This window comes from Homalodisca vitripennis, chromosome 4, assembly GCF_021130785.1.
Source record: "Homalodisca vitripennis isolate AUS2020 chromosome 4, UT_GWSS_2.1, whole genome shotgun sequence".
NCBI lineage: Eukaryota > Metazoa > Arthropoda > Insecta > Hemiptera > Cicadellidae > Homalodisca > Homalodisca vitripennis.
The window spans coordinates 174696831-174721167 of NC_060210.1; the positions used below are offsets into that span (position 1 = coordinate 174696831).

The 24337-nt window shown below is 33.6% G+C and overlaps 1 protein-coding gene across 1 annotated transcript; it reads left to right on the forward strand.

Moving 5' to 3' along the window:
* Positions 1-1959: 1959 nt before the first annotated feature.
* Positions 1960-20979, forward strand: LOC124361303 (probable ATP-dependent RNA helicase DDX10; the record flags this gene model as incomplete). Its single annotated transcript, XM_046815349.1, has 6 exons — positions 1960-2186; positions 4415-4591; positions 10780-10988; positions 11888-12105; positions 17130-17482; positions 20674-20979. Coding segments are annotated over 6 exons (1350 nt in total), but the record flags the coding sequence as incomplete, so codon positions are not given.
* Positions 20980-24337: the final 3358 nt, after the last annotated feature.

The following is a 24337-nucleotide window of genomic DNA, read 5'->3' on the forward strand; positions in this document are numbered from 1 at the left end:
TGTGGGCGGGGATATGTAGCGCGGTTCGGTTGGCAACAGGTGCGCCGGTCACTGGCCCATTGTCACGCTTCTCAGTCAGTTGCTGCCCAAACATCATGGAGACTCCACTGCGTTCTGCCGCCAGTTGCGAAGTCCGTAGTGTTATTCGTTTCTTGACCGCCAAAAAAACGAAACTGCCGTTGAAATTCATCGTCAGTTGTGTCAAGTGTATGGTGAACATGTTATGTCCGTTCAGATGGTCCGTCGTTGGCGTGCAATGTTTTTGGAAGGAAGAGAAAATGTTCATGACGATGAGCGTAGTGGCCGACCGGCCAATTCTCGGCAACCTGACGTCATTAATGCTGTACGAGCAGTTATTGACAATGATAAGCGAGTGACTCTCGATGAAATTATGGATAAAACTGCCGTCAAGTGTTGAAGTTAGCCGGTCATCTGTGCACAATATCATGACAGAAGATCTTCAGCTTGCAAAAGTGTGTGCAAGATGGGTGCCTCGCTTATTGAGCAATGCCCATAAACAACAACGAATGGCTGCTGCCCAGTCTTTCTTGCGATTGTTTGACGATGAAGATGAAAACCTTTTCAGTAGAATAGTCACTGGTGATGAAACATGGATTCACCACTCAACTCCAGAGACCAAACGCCAGAGTATGGTGTGGCAAAAAAAAGGAGAGGCAGCTCCTCAAAAAGCCAAAGTTTTTGAGTCGGCAGGAAAGGTAATGGCTACAGTTTTTTTGGGACTGCCGTGGAGTGTTATTGATTGACTATCTTCCTCGTGGCGAAACCATAAATGCAGAAAGGTATTGTGAAGTTCTCACCAGACTTCGGCGGGCAATACAGAATAAACGGCGCGGACTTTTGTCGCACACGGTTCTGCTTATTCAAGATAACGCCCGACCTCACGCTGCTCGTGCAACAATGGAACTTTTGAGGAAATTTAAGTGGGATGTTTTTGGTCATCCTCCATACTCACCAGATCTTGCGCCTAGCGATTTTCATCTGTTTCCGGAGCTGAAAAGACACCTTGGCGGTCGGCGATTTGCCAACAGCGATGACCTTCAAAATGAGGTGAATACTTGGCTTAAAAATTTGGCGGGTGAATTTTGTGATGCTGGAATAAAAAAACTACTTCCTAGATACCAAGAGTGCTTAGAAAGGGATGGTAACTATGTAGAAAAATAAGGTATGATATAAAAAGTTGAATAAATGTGATTCAGTTATTTTTTTGAGTCTTTTTAACTTTTTCATAATTAATGGAAACTTACTTTTTGGATACCCCTCGTAATTTGTTAAGGAGTCCAAATATGCAGTTTTCAATTATTCCAGTGCTTTATGTTTCATGTTAATGACATCAGAATAGAGTGGTCGGTTTTGGCTGTGCAGCACACATAAACAAAAGAATTCTTGAACTTGTCAGAATTACATACCTCTAGTTTGGTTCATCTTTTGGTACTCTTTCTTGGTTCACCTGGAAAAAGTGTGCATTTTTATCAGAATGACCATATACAGAACACACTATATATATATATATATATATATATATATATATATATATATATGTATGTATATATATATGTATGTATATACTTGCACACAGTGTCCCATAAGTTAATAATAATATTGAAAGGGTTAATAGGCCAACCAATGACTAACCCAAATAACAAAACATAGGGTTTGAATATTATCATTCACTTATGGGATAGCCATTATGTATGTATGTATATATTCAAAATTGATTGTACGGTTTTACCATTATAAATAATAATCACTGATAATAGTTACCCTCATTCATGTTGATAAGTACGTCAGTTTTATTAGTATAATCACTCTTTCAAGAGATTATAATTGTTAAGTTCGCTATTCGATGACTATCCGTTCTCTCAGAATTGTTTTGAGCATCTTACATGAAAACACTGTATAATTTAATAATACCAAAAGTTAAAACACTAATTAATATAATATGATCTTAGTGCACTACTGTATATTAATGAATTTTTAGATTTCCCTGAAGTGAACTGGGTAGTGCAGATGGATTGTCCAGAAGATGCTAACACTTATATACACAGGGCAGGCAGAACCGCTCGATACCATAAAGGTGGAGAATCACTGTTGGTTCTATTACCATCTGAAAAGGAGGCAATGTTGAAACATTTGGAGAAAAAGAAGATACCTATTAATGAAATCAAGTCAGTACATTTACATTGATTACAGTTAAGTCCTAATTATCTGTAGAGGGGCTAGGGTACTATAATCTAAGTACATTAATTTTATATTTTTGTGGGCTTTGTATGGAATTATTTGACAATTTTTTTGCGTTTTGTGAATTTGTATTTATATTTTGATGAAAGCTCACTCAATGCTTGTATATTTAATATTTTGTAACAGATTATAATTATTGCAGTTATAAATAATCAAGTCTTCACAGGTAAATTCTTTTTTTCAGGTACAATGTGACAAAAATCAAGTTAAAAAAATAATGTACATTAAATATAAGCAGGCATATATTTGTGTGTATTTTTAGTTAAATAGCATATTATCTAAAAGAGTATTTCATCTTTGGTCAGATGCTGAAAAAATCATTTAAATATCTTAATACATAGGTACTTGAATAAATTGTATTAAACAAAATGTTAGAAAATTACGTATTTTAGGCCTGCCCATTCTCGTTATCACAAATCTGATTATCACTGATAAAGATAATAACACACACTAAAATTTGTAAAACAATTGTTGATCCTTAAAGGATTACCTTAATCATCTCACACATTTGTTTGAAAAACATCTGCTAAACATCCCAGTACTATCTTTCCTTTCTACAGGACTTTCAAAAAGGGTTTTTACTTATTTTGAACCAATATTCAAGATTTCCTTTCTTATCAGTAGGCATGAAATATACTGTTCTAATAATAAATATAAAAAGTATGTTTTAATATGTATACATATTCTTAATCCTGTAGCCACTCAACCCAATTCAGCTTTGGCCTCACCAACAATGCGCTTCCATGCTCTTCTTCCCATCTTCCTCAAGTCTACTCTTCCTATCTTATTCTTGGTCTTTGGTCTTGTACCCTCTGGTCTTTCTTCCCACTCTCTTCAAATGATAAATTTCTCCTCCCTTCTATTAACATGGTCCAGCCATCTTATTCTTCTGCGTCTTATTAGAGCAACCACATCTGGTTCTTGGTACAAGTCTTAGTTATCTATTTGTCCTATTTCTCCATTCACCTTCCTCTTGGCTATCAGTTAATATCTCGTAAGGTTTTAAGTTGGCAGATGTTCAAAGAATGGAAAAGAAATGATTTTATCTCACTTTTAATCTATTCAAACGGGCAGACCAAACTCCTAAAACAATTATTGTCAAGGTATTTTTGCATTTTCCACTGATTAAAAGATATTTTTTCAGTACAATCTGACTTGTTCAAGAAGCTAAATGTATTGCTGTATAACTTACCAATGAGCTCCCTACGAGGTAACAGATGGCCGGTATAACCAGTGTTCCAAAGGCTTGCACCCTCTCCAATCTCATGTACCTTACTGGCCTTACTGACCATACTCTAATAGAGTTCAAACTAGGTTACTTCTCTCCTGATATGCTTATATTCAGGAATCCCAGAAAGACTGACTGGAGATCATTTGGTGGTAGTACACTTGGAGATACAATTGAGATTACATCTCTTTAGATTCATGGTACCATGGAGCTTGGCAGGTTGTTTTGAGGATGTTAAGGGGGTTCATAATCTCTTCTTTTGAGTTAGGAGCTGTTCCTTTTCAGTTAGGAGACAAGGAGGTGTAAGTTGGTTGACTTTGGACTTTACTTCATTGAGGTAAAGGGTAAGAGCCCTCTTCAGAAGAGGGAAGGTGATCGGTCTTTGGGACACATATCACGGGTTTCTTACCCAGTATAACAAAGCCGTGAAGAGGGCTAAATGGTTATCATGGAGGAGGTTTTGTAATGACATTGGGGTTATGCAAGAGACCTCTAGAATGTACAAGCTTCTAGCTAGAAACAAATAAATCTCGGCAGTGGTGCTTGAAGGGTCTTCATTTGGACTATCTCTGGTCTTGTTTGACTTCTCTGATTGTGGTTGACTGTTCTGCAATCGAGACATCTGGAGACATGGAACAGATGAGAAGAGCAACATCGACAAAGTGGATGAAAGCCAGCCAAATTGTTATTTTCAGGACGAATTAACACATTTGGTTCTCTGAAGCCACTGGGTACATCTCAAAAGTGATTACTTAAATCCTATTGGTTAAAAATAATTAAACTTTAAAATATATTAACTACTAAATTACAATTAGTTTGAGTTTATAACAACAATTTATAAAGCAAAAATTTTCAGTGAGCATTTCAGTATTGCATATAATTAAATACAATTTTATGTTTTACATTGTGTGTTCTATGCTTGTTTAGAATCAACCCTGCAAAGCTAACTAATCCACAAGTGAAGATGGAAGCCTTTCTAGCTAAAAATTCTAGCCTCAAGGAGAGTGCTCAGAGAGCATTTGTGGCGTACTTTAAATCTGTCTTTTTAATGAAGGATAAAAAAGTGTTCAATGTCAGTGCATTGGATCCAGAAGCTTATGCGAGGTAAAATAATTTAAGTAATACAAATTTATGTAAATGTATAGCTATCGTCATAAAGTACAAATAATAAATAGTATAGTTGTTGTTGGTTTGCATAAACTATTTAGTAAAATATAATTAATAATAACAGATCAAAAAATTCTATGAAGTATGTGTTCAAATTTATGTTCAGCTCAAAGTAGTTTTTTTATACAAGGGCATCTTTTTTCAACCTCTGATTTCACGCCATGACGGCCAGACACACAGGTCCGTGGGCAGTTGTCGATTGTGCATATTCTCCGCTACAATATTTGTTATTGCCGAGTTTAAGTAGCTAGTTTGCACTGAGCAACAGTCACATAAACACGACCACCTTTATTTATTCTCCCGCTAAATGTGAATTGAGGAGTTTTGTTTGTTTCCTGCAAGCAGAAAAGAATAGTACATCAGAAATCCATTGGAGAATGTGCCTTGTTTATGGAGAAAACATGATAAAGTGTACATGAGTGTTGTTGACTGACATCCACAAAAATCGTTGAATGGCTTAAACTTTGACATTTCTCAAAATCGATCCTTGAATTTGACATTTGGCCATCTTTTAACTTTTGACACGATTCACACACATTTATAATTCTTGAAAATTAAATCTTATATTTTGTCAGTTTGCATCCTTTTCAGGCCATACATAATTAACAAGTTTTTTTTGGACAGATTTTTAATGTTTTATATAATTTATGAAAATGATGTACTCAGTGTGTGTCTTCTTCAGTTAATCAACTGAGCTTCAGATTAATAAAGTTAATTTACTTCTCAAATCAATATGATTAATGTATATTTTTAAATATTATAAAATCCGATAAAAATTGGACATAATTTGTTATATTATATCTTATATATTATATTTTTTATTAGTTTTTGAGTTAATAGCTTGATTATACAACTAAACTATATGAATAATGATGTGTGTTGGAAATGGCAAGTTATATTTATTTTGTGTCCTTCAGAAACAAAAGAATCGCTATATTCATTAATTTGTAGTTTTTTTATGGTAAGTAAATTATTGAAATCTTTTTATTAATTCCAAAAGAAATATTTAAAAATATTGACAGCTACTTTTTTCTTATTTGGTTAGTAAATTGTGCACTTGGTGTTTTTGACAATTTTTAACTAGGTGCCTATGACCTTTTTGAAAGCAGCAAACATCTTCCATCCATCCCCCCCCCATTACAAAACAGGTTTTAACCACTTTCTCTGCTCAAGGTCATGGGAATCTGCTTGTTCCACACAACCTCTAGTGATAATTTATCATTGCATGTGGAGAAGAATCATTAGATACAATATATATGTATATTAAAGTAGGGATAAGCGTTATAAAAATATTTTATTACTTAATAATTATTCCGACAACATACTTAAAATGTTGTCACAATTCTGAATTTTATATAAATTCTTGTATTGAAATAATAAAAACACTTAAAATAAAAAAAAACTTCATATCAATAAAAAACACATTTTACATTTACACAATTACATTGATGTAATTCAACTGGTCTCATTTCCACTTATGAATAATAACATGTATATACCAAAAGTTGAATAACCTAACAGAAACAAAGGGAAAGATTTATGGCATCACACAGTGGTTTTATGTTATAAAATAAAGTAAGTCTGAGCAGTATGGGCACTGGCATGTTCACTAGCCTACTACTACTGCAACAAATGTCAGTGGTACATACATATTTTGTCTATCAACCACTAGCAGCTAAATGGATTGCTTCCCCCAAAAAGTAGCTCCAAACAGTAACTAACTGGAAATTACATGTTTATAAAGTGTTGGACCATATAACTAAATGGTAAATACACTTGCTTAAATGTAACAACGAATCCTAGTAGATGGGTTGATCCACCATCCTGGACTCAGACTTGTTGGTGGTGACAATGTTTTCACAGTAAAATATATTTGTTAGTAAATATATTTTATTAACAGCATTATAATTCTATATAATAATAATAATAATAATATTGTAATTAAATATTGCCTGTCAATCATGATATTGTAAAAGAAATCACTAAAAAACACCAAAACCCATATCAAGAATTATTTCAAACCGAATTTTTCTAAACAATAAAATTGTAGTTATTTATAGATCTCACTGTGATAGTTTGATTTATATAATAGCTCAGAAATTAGAAATGTCAACAGTTCACTTTTTAAAGCTTGTATTATAGTATAAAATATGTGATGATATAAATTTTGCTTTTTCCATGGAATAAGGGAAATGTGGACTGAAAACAATTATGTCATGCATGACCGATAACACAGGTCTGCAATGAAAAAGTTGTTGCATATTTAAACTAGTGGTTTTAACATAATTTTTTGTGCTGATTACAGAAAAAGTAGTGAAAAAAATTCGTCACCAATAAGTTACAAGTTTCGCCTGAAATGTTCTTACTTTCAAGGGGTTTTCTGGTTCAGTATGCGTACAATATTTTTAATATTATAGCCAATGTTAGTGGTCAATTTAGTCTGAATTATAGACCTTGATGATTGAGTACTGATGAACACGTAACTAAACAATATGAGTATGTTATTTAGAAACAAAAATGTTTTTACTCTATTTATTTGAATAAGACAATGGATCTAAACTGGGTATATCCAGTTACAGTTCCTAATGGAACAAGACATATCTTTTTCTGTCTGCCCCCTCCCCAATCCTACTGTCTGCTGGGTGTCGCGTTGTGAAGAGTGCAGAGAGCCGTGACCTTGGTTGCAGTCAGTAGTTTGCCACTGTAATGTACACATCAAACAGTTTTGTGCTAATGTTAAGAAGAAATGACTACTAGAAGTTGTGTCAACTTTCCTAATTGTTTCTATTATATTTGTTGGTCTTATACTGTCAAGAAAGCAACAAAGGAAACATTTCACATTTTGTTCAGAAGGTGAATTTTGCATACTTTGATATTAAGTTAGGGTACCCTTGACAATGGTGATCACGGTGATGAGTGTTATTTTTGTTCTTGTTCAGTGCATGGCTTCAATGTAATAAATAGGAAGGACATTTCATTCCCAATCAACATATGTTCAGCTATTCGCCCTGTTGCTCATGGACCTGGCTTTTCTATTCCCTCACCTCCGGATACCTTAGACAATATTTTAGACGATTTAGACCAAATGTTGCATAGTAGCAGCAATAGTGATGACAACTACAATCAGGTACCAATGGTCCTGAAATTTTCTCTCAATCTTGAATGACTTGAACGAGTACGAGATCTGGGCCTCCCGAAGGATTCATCTGAAGTTTTAGGGTATACTTAAAGAAAGACATGTTAGACTCCAGTGCTTCAACCAAATATGCTTATGTGCCTTTTGGACACTCAGTCCATTTGAAAGAATGCTATGAGGAAAATGAGTTTCTTAATAAGCTCAGCTACTCTGACCATAAATACTATTTCTGTGTTACTAGGTCAACAAAGTGGGTACACAAAAGTTTCCATGTTTCCTCTGTGAATGGGACAGCCGTGACAGGAAACAACATCATGTTAAGCAGATGTGGCCGATCAGAAGGCTCTTATTCCTGGAGTTTAAAATGTCGAAAGACAAAGTTTATAGGATCAGATTTTACTTCTCCTACTTCATATCAGATTGGGGCTAATGAAACAGTTTGCGAAAGTATTAAACAAAGAAGGAGAGTGTTTCAAGTATCTTTGTGAACAGTTTCCTGGTCTAGCTGATGCTAAGCTGAAAGAGAGAGTCTTTGTTGCACCTGGCATAAGAAAACTTTTACAAGATGAAAGCTTTGTCACTAAAATGGAAATACAAGAAGAAAATGCCTGGAGTTCATTTAAACTTGTTGCAACAGGCTTTCTTGGAAACAAAAAAGACCCAAACTACAAAACTTTGGTTGCTGAATTGGTACAAAAACTACAAAATGTTGGGCTGCAACATGAGTGTCAAAGTTCTTCACTCACATCTGGACTACTTTCCAGAAAATCTCGGGGCTGTAAGTGAGGAACAAGGAGAATGTTTCCATGAAGATATAAAAAAAATTGAGCGAGAATTGGATTGTTGTTTCCATCAATATTGATGGAATGTCGTCAACACTATTGTTGGATGTTATTGGGAATATTTACAAGAACACAGCCGAAAAAGTACCAAAAGAAGCTTTTATGGATTATTAAAACAATTTTACAAAGACTTACAATGCCTTTGCAACACATGTGTATCATTATTATGCATATTTTAGCTAGGTATTGTTGTTTATTTTTCTTTTACTTCATTTTAAAATAATATAAATTAATAAAACATTTTATGTTTTTTGTACTTTATCAAAATACTTCAACTTTATTTTGTAGACAAACCTTTATGTGATAAAAAAAATCAATGCCATTTTTGAAATCAGCACAAAAACTACATAAAGATCGTTTGACAAAATAAAAACAATTAAAAACAAAGTTTTTCAGATCTGTGTAGATGTGGTACTCAACTATGATAAATGTCCCTTTTAACAATTGTTTTCTTTCTACTAGACATTCAGTGTTTTAAAAACGTTTATTGCAGTATAAAGACATTAATAAAATATTGTGATTTTCTAAACATATTCTAAGCACTGCTGTTTATTTTATTAATTATTTTATAATAAAATATTTGGAAGTATTTTATTATGAATCTCCGTCAGGCATTTGGAGAACTAGCGATCTTGACAGCTGTCTCACTCTACATCTGCGAGACCATCTGCTTCACAATAGCTCAGAAACCTGACCAGCTAGGTGACACACACAGCTATGACACCAGAAACGCCTGTGACTATGCCCTCCCCACACACCACCTGACCCTATTTGAAAAGAAACCTACATACATGGGGAGAAAACTTTTCAATCATCTTCCAGAGGACCTCAAGAGACGCAGAGATGAGAAGTACTTCAAGACAGCACTCAAGGCCTGGCTGCTGCAGAAACCATATTACACCCTAGAAGAATTTTTAAATACCTGATTGTACAACTAAATTATATTGACACAATTCTGTACTCCATGTATACGAATAAAGATTTCTGTATTCTGTATTGGTTTGGAATTGAGTGAAAAGAGTTACAGTATCAAGGTTCCTCGATGCTTTTAAGTATAGATGTATTCAAGTATCACAGTTGACCCATCCCATTTTTAAATTTGATATATTTAGGGGATTCTGGAGACCTGCCCCTTCCTATTGTTTGAGAATAATAAAATCGTCTGGCATATGTCAATTAACAACTTTACTACTAAAATAATTTGGACATTTATACTTATTTTTTATCAAAAACTTTAATAATAGGTAATATTGATTGAAGAGAAGAACTCAGTTAAGTCACATCCATCCAACACTATTAAGGAACAAGACCCCAATCAGTTTGGTGCTGTGACAGATTATCTTGTGTTTGGAATTATAATACATGTAAACCAAATCAGAGTACTCATCTGTACATTTAAGTATTTACAAAAGACAGAAACTCAGTTCACTATCATATCTAAGCTTTCTTAAAATTGGTTCAGCAAAATGTACTGAATGGCATCTTTCTTGCCATTTGGAGCAAACATTATAATAATTCATATACAGTAAACCATCTACAAAGGAAAATGAAATCAGTAGCATGTTAGCATTTTTCGTTACAGGCTAAAAGTACAAAGTACAAGTAAGAGAACAAAATGTTACAAAAGAGAGTGGTTTCGTTCTGTATCCCATTACAGCTATTTTTTTTCAGTTGTCTTAATAAAAATAAACAGTCATGTTTGTTTCTTCTTCATGGTAGAAAATATATCAGAATTGTCTAACTAAGCTCAAAGGCTTATTTATAACTCAAGGAATTTTAGTCTAAATTAATTAATTTTACAAAACAATATGGTGGTATTTTGATTAGTGTTCTTTTTCCACATGCTACGAAAGATGATATATTGTTACGGGATTCTCAAGGGAGAAAACTAGTCTTTTTTCTAATTATTTTATTTTTTCTCTTTTGTGGTGTACATTTTGGATCTGAAGTTTATGCTGTTACCCTCCTCCTTGTGAGTACAGCACTTTTGTTTGGCTGGGAAAGATCAGTTTCAGGCTGTAGTTAGTGCACATTTGATTAGCCAGCAACATACCAAAATAAACTTAAAATATACTTGTATTTACTATTATATGTAAGATTCGTAGTTTCAAGTCTATATATAATAAAATCTTAATTTCACTTTCTAGGTCATTGGGATTGGTTGTTTCTCCTCGAATCAGATTCCTTCAGAAACATAACAAGGGTCTAGTACAAAATACAAAAAAGATGGAACCAGAATTACCTTCGCATGAAACTAAGGATGTGACAGAAACTGAGCAGGAATCTCACAACAGTGATGTGGTTCAGCAGCCAGTGAAACTGGAGAGAGAAGAAATCCTAACCCACTTTACAGCAGGTATATCATAAGATATATTAAATCAAAAAAATATTGTTGTGAATTCTAATAAATGTATAAATGAGAGAATATATTAAAAACTTATTTTAAGACAGTAAAATAGTAGCATGTTTTAGTACTGGCTGAGTGCTAGCTTGCCTTATCTATTGGTGTTGAATAAGGTTATTTATTTGTAACTAAACCACAGCATATTCCATCTGGATACAGTAGACTGGGTGTCGCAAAATTCTCACAAGCACTTTCCTGATGTAGACCATTAAATGTTCTGTGTGATATATGGGCAAGCAGCTATAATATTGAATTGAAAATTATTTACAAAATTAGCCTAGTCACCAATTAATTAAATTAATTTGTGATGTTTCGTCAGATCAAAACGAATCCTTTTAGCAGAAATTTTGAACAAAACTTTATTACTTTTTAAGACCCGAATGCCTGAATATTCTTTTCCAATTAATTGTGCCTTGAACCAAATAGCAATATTCATTTGGTTTGACATTAATAACAAATATAACATCACTCCTGATATATTATAGTGGTGGTGAAAATCACATGCATACGTTGATTATAACTTGAACTTTGCCTATTTTATAATATTAAGGTAAAGAAACAATCATAAATTATATCCACAAACAAAAATGTTATTGGATTCTTTTTTTATAACTTTTATACTATGCATTATTTACATCAAAGATGAGGCAATCATTTCGGGATAAAGATTTTTGGAATCGCCACTTCACTAGAATATAAATAGCAGATAATACTTTGATGCTGTTATAAAGGTTACAGAATTTTAAGGTTATAAATAGTAAATTTATATTGTTAAAATTGTAATCTATAAACTGCAGTTATTACTAACTTATTTTGTGTGGTAAATGTTCATTGTATATTTCTGACTTCAGGTAACTTTGACAGTGATGAAGAATTGCTTGTTATTAAAAACCATCCAGATCACAAATCAGAAGAGATTTGTTCTGAGGAAGATGAGAATGAAAATGTCTTGTCATATATGACAGAAACATTAACCAAAAAGCCAATTACAAAAGCTGCACTAGTAAAAAAAATGTTGAAAAATAAATGTGTATTAAATAAAAAAACTGTATTTACGGAAAATGAAGAAGTGAGTAATCTAGTTTTTGTAATATAATATATCATAGTTAATAATTTATTTGCAACTTTTTATCACTTTATTTCTCTGATTAATTTTATGGAAAGAGTGTGATGTAATAGCTCTTAGAATCATAGTTTAAGTTTCATATACAAGGTATGTTCAAAAAGTAATGGGATTTTCCATTTTCCAAAAAAAATTTGTTATTCATCTACATTAATGTTGTCACCTTCAAAATAGTGTTGATTAGGTGCAAAAGCCATGATTTGTTTTTCCAGTAATCCAGGTGTGTTTTTTTATTGCTTCACGCAAATGGTATTGAACTTGCAGATAGTATCCCTTATGGACCGTTTGACCTTGTGGTAAGAATTCGTGATGCACTATGCCATTAAAATCGAAAAACACAGTGAGCATAACCTTCATGTTCGACTGCACTTCTCAAGCCTTTTTCGGTCTTTGCAATCCATAATGACTCCTCTGGGATGATTGAACCTTAGTTTCGACGTCATATCCATAATCTCATGTTTCATCTCATGTTATACCAACTTTCTTCACCACTCACCCCTGCGCACAATAATCAATACATAATAACACAAGCACAGGTTGATTTCCCAAACAACTATTCGCCACCAAAACAGTGGAGGGATGGCCAAATACATCAAAATAAGAATTTTTTAGACCTTTACCCAAGAAAAACTAGCAAATTCAAAACCAGGATATTTGTAAACTCGGTCCACCCAGCAAACAGTCTAATCTACACACAAAACAACAAGTTCAAATAAATTCAAGAAGTAAACTTCCAAATCAGCTTAACTTCTTCCACCAAAATATGGACAGGATGACAAACAAAATTGAAAGACACACCTTTTGCATAGCACTAACCCGGACTTTGTTATTCTTACAGAACATGGACTGAAAAGCAATGTAATAAACCATGCCAAGTTGGCTGATTACACACTTATCAGTGCATATGGAAGGAAAGAACATATCAAAGGAGGGGTTGTTATTTATAGGCATAACAATATAGCCAACAAAACTGAAAATTTAGAGATTGAAGAGTACAGCTTAGAAATGGTATGTGAGGTAACAGTAGTAAAAATACACATAAACAAGAAGAAGAGCTTGTTCCTGCTTGGAGTGTATCGACCACCTTGTGCTGACCTTGATACATCACTACAAGTTCTGGCAGATGCCCTCGACAGCCTTCCTACTCAGAGAAATGACACACTTATCATGGGGGATATTAACATTGACAGTTTAGACGAGGCCTGAGAATCCGTTGTACTAAATGCGCTACTGGCTGGTTACAACATAAGAAGACTTGATCTCCCAGCCACAAGAATCTCAGAGACCTCAGTGTCCTCAATTGATATGGTGTGTTCAAACATTCATGACAGGATTAAAGTAGTGGTCTCTCACACAGGTCTATCAGACCACACAGGACAATACTGCACACTGGACTTTCCAAAAATGAAAGCAGAAATGACATACACTTCAAGACGGAATTTTAACTACAACAATCTGCTGTTTTTAAAAAATGAACTCTCCCTTGTTACCTGGGATTCTGTTTTGACAGCAAATGATATGGAAGAGGCGTACTTTAATTTCAACCAAACGCTCCAGCTTGCACTTGACGATGCATGTCCAAAAAAAAAGATCTCAAACTACACAAAAAAGGGGTAAACGACTGAGGTATGATGAAGAAATTATGACACTTAAAAAGGAGTTTTTAAAAGCGCAAGACAGATTTCTCCTAACTGGCCATCCTGATGACAAGAAGACAGCCACAGATAAAAAGAAATCCTACGACCAAAAATTAAAGAAGGCAAGGCAGGAAACATGTGCTGCATACATTGAACAAGCAGAAAACAAAGCCAAAGCCATATGGGACACCATCAATAGTGAGAGGAAAGGGAGTAAAGAACTTGACAACAATCCTACAATAGAACTAAATGACAATGGAATAAAATTTACTGACCCTACAGATGTAGCAAATCGCTTTAATTATTATTTTGTAAACATAGCTGAGGAAACACTAAAACAGAACAAAATATATAACACACCACCAATAATTCAAAATCTTCCAGCTACCACAGACAATACTCTTACTTCTTTACGTCCAACAACACCTGATGAGATAGGCAGAACCATTCAATCATTAAAGAACTCCACATCCTCAGGCATTGATGAAATATCTTCAAAAATCCTGAAAACATGTGCAGATGAGCTAATATCGCCTCTAGTGAAGATCGTCAACATGTCCATGGCAGAGGGCACTTTTCCATCCAAGTTGAAGATAGCCAAGGTATTTCCTCCAAAAACACAAGCAAGGGGACCTACAAAACATTTCTAACTACCGACCTATCTCACTGCTCTCATCTGTCTCCAAACTTATTGAGAAGATTGTTAAAGTAAGACTCCAGGAACATCTTAGTCAAAACCAATCATTGACAGACAGCCAACATGGGTTCGTTACTGGAAAATCAACCACAACTGCACTGATAGACCTTGCTGAGTATATAATTGAGAACATAGAAAATGGCAACACTATCACCAGCCTGTATCTTGACCTAAGCAAGGCTTTTGACTGCCTGGGACATGATCTTATTCTAGCTAAACTAAAAAATTTAGGAATCCAACGAACAGCACTAAAATGGTTTGCAAGTTATCTAAAAGGACGAAGCCAAATGGTAGAACTAAAACACACAACAAGAGGATTTACAAATACTGTCAGATCTGAATTGGTACCGACTAACAGAGGAGTTCCCCAGGGCTCTGTCCTAGGGCCAATTCTGTTTGTGCTGTTTATCAATGATTTTCCAGAACATCTAGAGGAATACAGTAAGATGGTCATGTATGCGGACGACACTGTGCTGCTTACTGCAAACAGAAACGTAGATCAACTAGAAGTGAACACTTTTATTGCCTTCAATATGACACAAGACTACTGTATGAAAAATGACTTAGTTCTCAATGAAAGTAAGACCAAGCAAATGTCATTTGGGAATAAAAAGTCTACAGTATCTGAAATGCCCAACCTGACAGCAGCTGACAAAATCAAACATCTAGGTGTCATACTTGATGAAAATTTATCCTGGAATAATCAAGTGGACAATCTTTGCCTAAAACTCAGGTCAGCTCTCTATGCCATAAAACGAATCAAGGCAACTAGTACCCCTGAGGCAACAAGGACTGCATACTATGCATTGTTTGAAAGCCATTTACGCTATGGTATTACTGTCTGGGGTGGATCCACTATGGGCAATCTCAACCGCGTCCTGGGTATGCAGAAAAGGGCAATCAGAGTAATAGCAGGCTTAAGTCCAAGACAAAGCTGTAGAGATGTTTTCAAGAACCTGAACATCCTGACGGTCACTTCCATCTACATCCTAGATACTGTCCTTTACTGTGTGACCAAAGAGCCCCCTAAACAAAGTGACGTGCATGAATACAACACCAGATATGCAGGAAACTATGTGCTGCCAGGTCACAGAACAGCCATGTATGAAAGGAAACCGTTGTATGCAGGAGTGAAGATGCTAAACAAGATACCAGACCACTTGAAAGCTGGAGGCCCTGCGCTGATGAAGAGGAAGCTACAGAGATGGCTGCTAGACAAGGCTTTCTACACCCTAAATGAATTCTTTACTTGGGGAGACCCCATATAACACTGAAGAAGCTTATCTATTATACTAATTTGACTTAAATTTGACGCTGTAACATTTCTTGAAGAAATTGTAATAAAGGATATTGTCTATTGTCTATTGTCTATAATACATTTCATGAATTCTGCATCGTCGTTGAATTCTGTTAAACAATCTCATCACCGCTGCCTCGGCTCATTGATGCCATTTCAGTTGAAAATGGAAGCTCACTTTACATGTTTATTTGTTGACAACCAAATAATCATAATACATATGTATTTATTCCTAAACAAATGAATTTTTTTTAAATTAACCATATAGCAACAGACGGTATAAGTTGTTGGTTAGCTAAAAATAAACACTACGCAAGTTTTCAACTATGCATCATAATAATACCCAAAGTGAAACCCTGCTGGAAGGTAACTTGTGTCTGGTTATTTAAAACCCTTTCACAAAATCTACAGAGACATTACATCGAATAAATATGTGTCCAAATGACTTGGTTAGGTATTTATGTTGCAACAAATGTCGAACTGAGTCTGGCCTTGAATTGGAATGGCTTAAATAGCGATGTCGGACTGGGTTCACTTATGAACCCCAAAAGGTTGTGTCTTTCTAGACTTATCCAAGGCTTTTTATTCTGTTGACCATTATATCCTCCTTGACAGATTGTGGGATTGCGGAGTTGTTGCTTAATGTTTGAGGTCATATCCCACCGGTAGGTCTTTAAAAGTCACCCAATGTTGGATAGGGATGTATATGGGTACAACACCAGGTCTAGAAATGTGTACAGAACAGTTTAACTATGACATGCGTATCCTCTTAGATGGGTGTCTCCATACTAAATAAAGTTCCGGAAGGCATTCAATTTGAAAATTCTGAAACAAAATTGAGACACTTTTTAGTGTTATACTCGGTGGACGAGTTCATGGACTATGCACCAGGGGAAAGCATCGGCTTGAGATTCTTAGACATTTCCTGCTCAGCTCAAAATTTAAAACAATTCGGGTGGCCGCTATTTTACTACTCTATTATTTAAAAACTATCTGTATTTATTTTGTAAAAACACATTTTAATTTTTAATGTAAATGTAAGAAATTTATGCATGCTATACAATACTTGTATTATTCGACATCAATAAAGAAATTTGCCTTATTATTATAGTTACAGTTAGATGAAAACTGACATGTTATCCCTTCAGAAGAATTGTACAGTGTTTGTATTCAAAGCAAAATAGAGGACCAAATATACTTTTTATTGCTTGTTTACCCCAAAACACAATCAGAACAAACAGGTAACAATGTGAACTCTGTAAACCAAGCAACTGAGCTGTAAAAAGAATGTAACGTGTTATATTTGTTACTGATAATTGTATTATGTTTAATTTTACAGGTTTTGGAGAATGAAGTTAAAGTAAAAACTTTAGACGATGAAAGTAATGCTGCTGTTGGAAGGTTTAATATTATTAAAGAAGCTGCTAGCACCATGAAAGCTGAGGACAAAAATGATATTAAGAGTTTCAGAGAAAAATTGAAGCTGAAACACAGAGAGAAAAAGTTAAAAGAGAAGAAGCTCAAGAAGAAGGAGGAAAGTGATGAAGAAATTGATGTCTACAGTGGAAGTGAAAGTGATGGCAGTGAACCTGATCTATCCTGGTTGCCAGATCCTGACAAGGTTTTTGGAAAAAATGCAGAAAGTGATATTTCGGAGAATGAAAGTGAAGATGAAAAAGATTCAAATGAAAGGTAATATTTTTTAAATAATAGAGCTCTAAACAGTTGCAAATTTTACGACTCCGTTGGCACCTATTACCTCGCCAATTTGGTACTCGTATGTCCACATATTATATCAATTCTAAATGCAATATAATCCCTCTCCATTCATATATCTCATAGGTTTATATCTCAAGAACATTCTCCAAATTCTACTAGAGACATCACACTTGACCCTGAACAATTAAATCATCACTTCAAACATTTTGTTAATAAATTGGCAATTCAAATTCCAGACACTAACACTAACATTTTATGATTTACTATGAAGTAGACTGACCAATCCAAATTCTTTTAATTAGACAAATATTAATTCAGAAGATGTACAAAAAATAGTTTCTAAATTCTCAAATTCTAAAAATCCTAATGTTTATTAGATTTCTAATTATTTATTGAAAATAAAACAATTGGTATGATCAAGGAGCCACTTTTTTCATAATAAGCAAATGTTTAGAATGGGGTGTTACTTTTCAAATATTAAAGATTACATCAATTTACAAAAAAAGGGGATAAAATCCCTCCACAAAATTATTGCCCAGTTTCAGTTGTCCCTACTTTTTCCAAAGTCATTGAATCCATAATATATAATCAACTCAGTAATTATTTTGAAACAAATAACCTCCTTTCCGAATCCCAATTTGTATTCAGGACAGGCTGTTCAAAAGTTGCTACTGTAACCAAAATAGTTAGTGAGGCATTGCAGGCATTTGATAATAGGAGTCACTTTCTCTTTCTCTATTAGATTTGAGTAAAGCATTTGATTGTGTGTCATTAAATAGTATTTGAACTAAATTAGACTTTTATGGTATATCTTTCCAAGTCCATGAAAATGATTAAGTCTTATTTAATAAATCGTAAACAGTACGTAAGTTTAAGAGGAACATAATCATCATTAATAGATGTTTCCTTTGGCGTTCCACAAGGTTCTGTCCTTGGACCCTTCTTTTTCCTTGTAATAATTACTGATTTATAAAAAAATGTTGGTGTGAATTCTGTCATCTATGCTGGCGATTTAACTTTGTTCTTCTGTCATAATAATCTAGGAAGTGAATGGCTACAATGGCTGCAGCTCATAGTAATGCTCAGAAATGGTTCACAACTAATAAACTTCTCTGAAATGAAAGTAAAACACAAAATATATTACTTAGCCTCTCAAAATGATCACCAATCTTTCAAATTACCGTGGGAATTTGTATTGACACGAAATTGAGTGGGTTTAAACGGTTTAAACAAAAAACTTTTGGGAGTTGCTTTTCTGTTTTGGAAATTAGGATCTATAATATGTACTGAGTGCCTTAGGACAGCATGTTTTGGATTGTTCCAATCACATATTGCTTACGGCTTGATTAGAGGCCATTCTGTAACAGTCTCAGATTTGTTAAACATCCAAAAAAGGATTATTAGAACTATTTGTCATCCTGCACTATTAGATCATTGCAAATGCCTATTTATACAGTTACAAATACCTACCATAATTAATCTCTACATTTACCATATTACATTATACACTAAAGCAAACCTCAGGAACTATTTAATTAGAAATCAGTTACATACACACAACACCAGAAATAAAAATAAGCTTGACATTCCTCAACATCAAGTGACCAAATTTGGAACATCCCATATGGTAAACTGTGTAAGACTTTTTAACAAGCTTCCACAAATTGCTCATGTTACTCCCATAACTAATTTTAAAAGAAAATTTTATTTGTGGCTTTTAAATAATCTATTTTATTCAATTGACGAGTTTTTAACAACGGATGTCAATATTCAGTTTTAAATCATTACATTTTAATTTAAAAATATATGTTTATTTTAAAACTGTAAGGAAAATGTTTTTGAGTCTGTTAAATTTGTTTTGTGGTTTTCCATAATAGTTTGTTTCGATATTAGTATATGTTTTATGCTAAAAAGTGTATTGACAATGCCTATTTCATTGTATATATATGATCGACGGCAATAAAGATCACATGTCTTATGTCTTTAATAACTTTGAAAATAAGGTATACAGGTAGCAAAACAAAACTTTGGAAAATTCTGATTGATTGACACATTAATTTGCTGCCAGTAGACACATTAATTTGGGATCACTCACCTGGAGTGGAAAACGTAGGCTGCCAGTAGACACATTAATTTGGGATCACTCACCTGGAGTGGAAAACGTAGTGATGAACCGTAACCGTATTATTAGATTGTAAGGCCTTACTTAATGATGTGAAACAGTATTGTTAAGAAATATAATATGAAATATAAGTATTTTTGTGTATATTGAAGTCTGCTATGTTGAATCAATTTCCACGGTTTGTAGGTCGATGTAGTTCCATCGTTGCACCATATACAATTTTCACTAATTTACCCACAACTCTCGTTGTTCCATGTTATTTTTGTTAGTTTGTCTGAATGACTTTACACTTTGGATCTTAAATTGGATATACCTAGTTGAGAAATCGTACTCATTTTAATTGTGAGGAAACATTGGTTTTTATTTGGATGGTCGTCATTTAGTTACATTGATCATTATATTTGAGGTAATAGTTAGTGCATAGCTAGGAGAACTAATATGTTTTTAACAAATACTGATGTTTATTGTAGAGAGGGATTTCCAAATAGACTAGGTTAAATTTTTTATGTCACCAAACATAATTATTTATTAATTAAATCTATACAAAAATGTAATGAATGCTGCATTTTAATATAACATTCTTTGAAACAAATGAAAATTATTTTTGGTTAATTTGAAAAATTAATCCTAAATTTTGATTTGGTTTTGACCATAAATTGTATTTTTACAGTGAGTATAAGTTTAAGAAATGTTCTATCGTATTAATCTTTGTTCTCACATGTAAGTTTCTTGGCTTTGCACATAAATTGTACTAAAACAAAATGAGAACCCTCACATAACACAATACAATCCAGTTAATTATTCATTAATACTGATTTTAATTACTCAAATCATATATAATACCGATACTATACTGTTAATTCAGTGTTAAAAAAAAACACATGAAAATAAGAGATAAAGTTATTTTATGTAAAATTGCAGCTTATTACTTATATATGTGTATTATGGAAAGCTTAACTACTAACTTGTAAGAAGAAAAGAGCAAAATGTAATATATAGTATTGACTTCATTTCATAAATTAATTGATTGTTCTTATTTCAGCTCATCTGAATTAGACAGTAAAAGAAAAAGGAAACATAATGAGTGGAAATCAAATAAAAAGTACAAAAAATCTCAGAATACATTTGATGATGAACCATTGAATGGAGGAACGTCTCTTAAAGAAGATGAAGAACTTGTATTAAAATTCTTATCCTCTAAAAGATAGCATAAAGCATCCTTTATATTTTAGTTATGTAATCTATTAAGGTTTCACATTAAAATATAAGTTTTATTGTAGTTTGTTATTAATGTATATTTATACTATGTGTAATTAAAGAAGTGTAATTAAAGTGTTTTGTACCTTAACCCTTTGCTTTTGCATTAAGATTCCTGGCTAGTTTTAGGATTGTTGTAGTTATTGTTCATAATAATAACATTGCTCATAAAAACATGATTCATTTGATGTATGAATCAAAACTAATAGAAAATGCTTGAGTTTTCTCTGGAGAATTGCTGTGGTTGGTTTGTATAGATTATCAAATGGCCAATTTAGTGTTTTTTCGAGAAGCTCGAGCGGCTTCTAAACTATCTCCTCCATAATTTTAAATATTTTGTTATAATGGGGGATATCAATATTAATGTTTTAAATATGAATGATAAGCAAACTCAACAGCTTAGAGATTTGCTTAAATATTTTAGTCTTAGCTGGTCTGTGAACTCGCCGACTCGTGTAAGAGCGACGAGTACTGCCATTGACAATGTCATAACAAACAAAATGTCATTAGTTCTGTGTCAGCGCTGAACACTGCTATATCCGACCATTACAGACAGGAGGTGGTGATTCGTGATCCGTGGATGTTCAGTGAGCCAAGAATCCCACAATATTGTCTTAAGGAGAACTGTCCACCCCCACAATATAAATCTTTTAAATAAATGTCTGGCAAATGAAAATTGGAATATTTTTAGATTCTTTTACTTCTGCAGACACAATATTTGATTCCTTCAACAATTGTCTCATGTTCCACTTAAATGTTTGCTGTCCCCTTAAGAAAATAAAAACAAAAGGTAAAGTTCAGAAGAATTCTTGGATAACACCTGGAATTCTCCTTTCTAGAAATAAACTAAAACTCTATAATGGAATATTCAGGAACATTAGTGATTATAGATTCAAATATTTCTATATAAATTACAAAACATTTATAAAAAGTAATAGCTGCTGCAAAATCATATGAAATAAACTAAAACAGTCATCAAACTTTTCTAAGACATTCTGGAACACTATAAAAAATTCAACAAATGAAGCAGCTTCAAAATCCATTCAGCTTGATGCTGATGGGATAAATGAACTGATCCAAATGCAATTGCTTTGCAACTTAATCCATTTTTCTCCTCAGTGGCTAGGTCTCTTGATGCTGACTGTGAATTGGAACTGGATACAGTCACCACACATACTCTTGCTTCACCTATGGTTCTGGCTCCTATGTGTGAGGATCACATGGGACGTATTGTTACAAGTTTTTCAGCTAAAACTTCCAATGACGCTTATAATGTATATAGCTTATAATCAATGTAGCTTATAAAACAATGTTATCAGCACATTTTAAGTCCATTGACAAAATTCATAAACGTTTCTTTTGAAACTGGGACCATCCCATCCGCACTCCAATTGGCAAAAGTCGTACCTGTTTTCAAAAAAGGCGATTCAAAGAAAGCGGATAACTATGGACGAATTTCAATTTTACCTGTTTTTAGAACAATTTTGAAAAACTTCTTAATTTTCTTGAAAAACACAAAATTTTGTCTGATTAACAAATTTGTTTCAGACCAGGAAAATCAACTTTTGAAGCAATCACACAACTTGTAAATTTTATTGTAGAAGGCTTTGAGACTCATCAAAGAACAATCAGTCTCTTTCTTGATCTCTCAAAATATCAAAAGCATTTGATACTGTTAATCATAGTATATTGCTACAGAATCTGGAAGGCTGTGGTGTACGGGGGACAGCACACAGTGGCTCCACTCATACTTGAGCAGCAGAAGTCAATGTGTTCAGGTCCAGAATGCAGTATCAAGTAGTATTAGAATATACTAAGGAGTCCCATAGGAATCAATCTTGGGTCCTGTCCTTTTCCTGATTTATGTGAATAACATCCATGCGTCAGCCTTATATGGGAAAATCATTCAAAATGCAGATGACACGACTCTCTGTTTCCGGGCTGATTCTCTGACTTCTTTGGAGATCAAACCTTCATTAATCTTAATTCCTGCATTCAAAATTTTCTGGTAGATAATCTCAAAACTAATCATGAAAAGACAAATGACATCAATTGTGTTTACGTGGGTTGAATACTTATGAAACCCCAACAGTAATGGTGGATAACATTGTTCTGGAGGAAACTAATTCTACAACATTTCTAGGAATACACCTAGATAAAGGGTTAACCTGGAAAGTTCACATTGAAAGTGTATGTGTCAAATTGTTAACTGGAATTTCTGTCCTTCGAAATTTATCAAAGCTTTGTACGTCTGACGTTTTAATGATGGCTTACTATGGATTAATATTTCCATACCTGTCGTACGGAATTTTTCTGTAGGGCAGTTTTGCCATATCAAATTTAGAAAGAGTATTCGGACTGCAAAAAGACTGTTGGAATCATCACAAAATTGAACAACAGAGAGTTACGTCAGCTCATTCAGAGAGCTCAACTTGCTAACTCTACCCGGCTTTTATATTTTAGAGACTTTATTTTACTGTCAATATATATATTGACACAGGGCAGTGGTATACATAGATACGGGACATGAGCTCGGGAGCACTTTCAAGCCTGACAGCTTAGAACAGCAGATTTGAATGCCTCAAGCTGGGATCAAATTCATTAACAATCTCTATCCAATAGTTGCTTTACCCACATCCTGTTTTCCTTGTCAGTCTTATCATAGTGTACTTTAATGGATGTTTGTAGAATACTATACTGTGCATATATTCAGTCAATTCTGCAGTACGGATTAATTATGTGGGGAAATTCAGTACGATGGAATCAGATTTTTAAATGACCTATATAAGAATAATATAGGACATACAAGAATAACAACAAAATCTTCTTTCCAAACATCTTGCAAACCTCTTTTTCAAAATCTGAATTTATTAACCATACTATCTTCATTTATTTATGAAACACTAATAATATATTTCATTAATATAACAGATCTGCATAACGTTATTTCATGTTCACATAGTTATAGCACTAGAAAGAAAGAGACATTTCAATATCCTCATCATAGACAAACCACCTTTGAAGATAGTTCAATTTAGAAATTAAATTTTATAATACATTACCACGAAATTACAAAAATAGTGGTCACTTTGAGAAAGAAATTAAACAACTATTATTGAGAAAAGCCTATTATAGTACAAATGAGTTTTCAAATGACACATTTTTGGAGTAATATCGATTTTATTTTATTCTATTTATTATGTTTTAGATATTGACAATAATTTAGCGTGGTAGCCTAGATAATAAAATTATTTTTACTTAAGGTTAGGATTATTTTTAACTTGATGTGACTTTGTACCTGTTACTGTTGCTCTGCATCATCCATCATTACATGTAATGTATATGTACAAAAAGATTCTGAAATACCTAATTATGGCTTGTCTATGGAACAGAAGCAATTATTGAACATTAGTAAGGGATACTGTAAGTATACATATAACCCGTGTGTA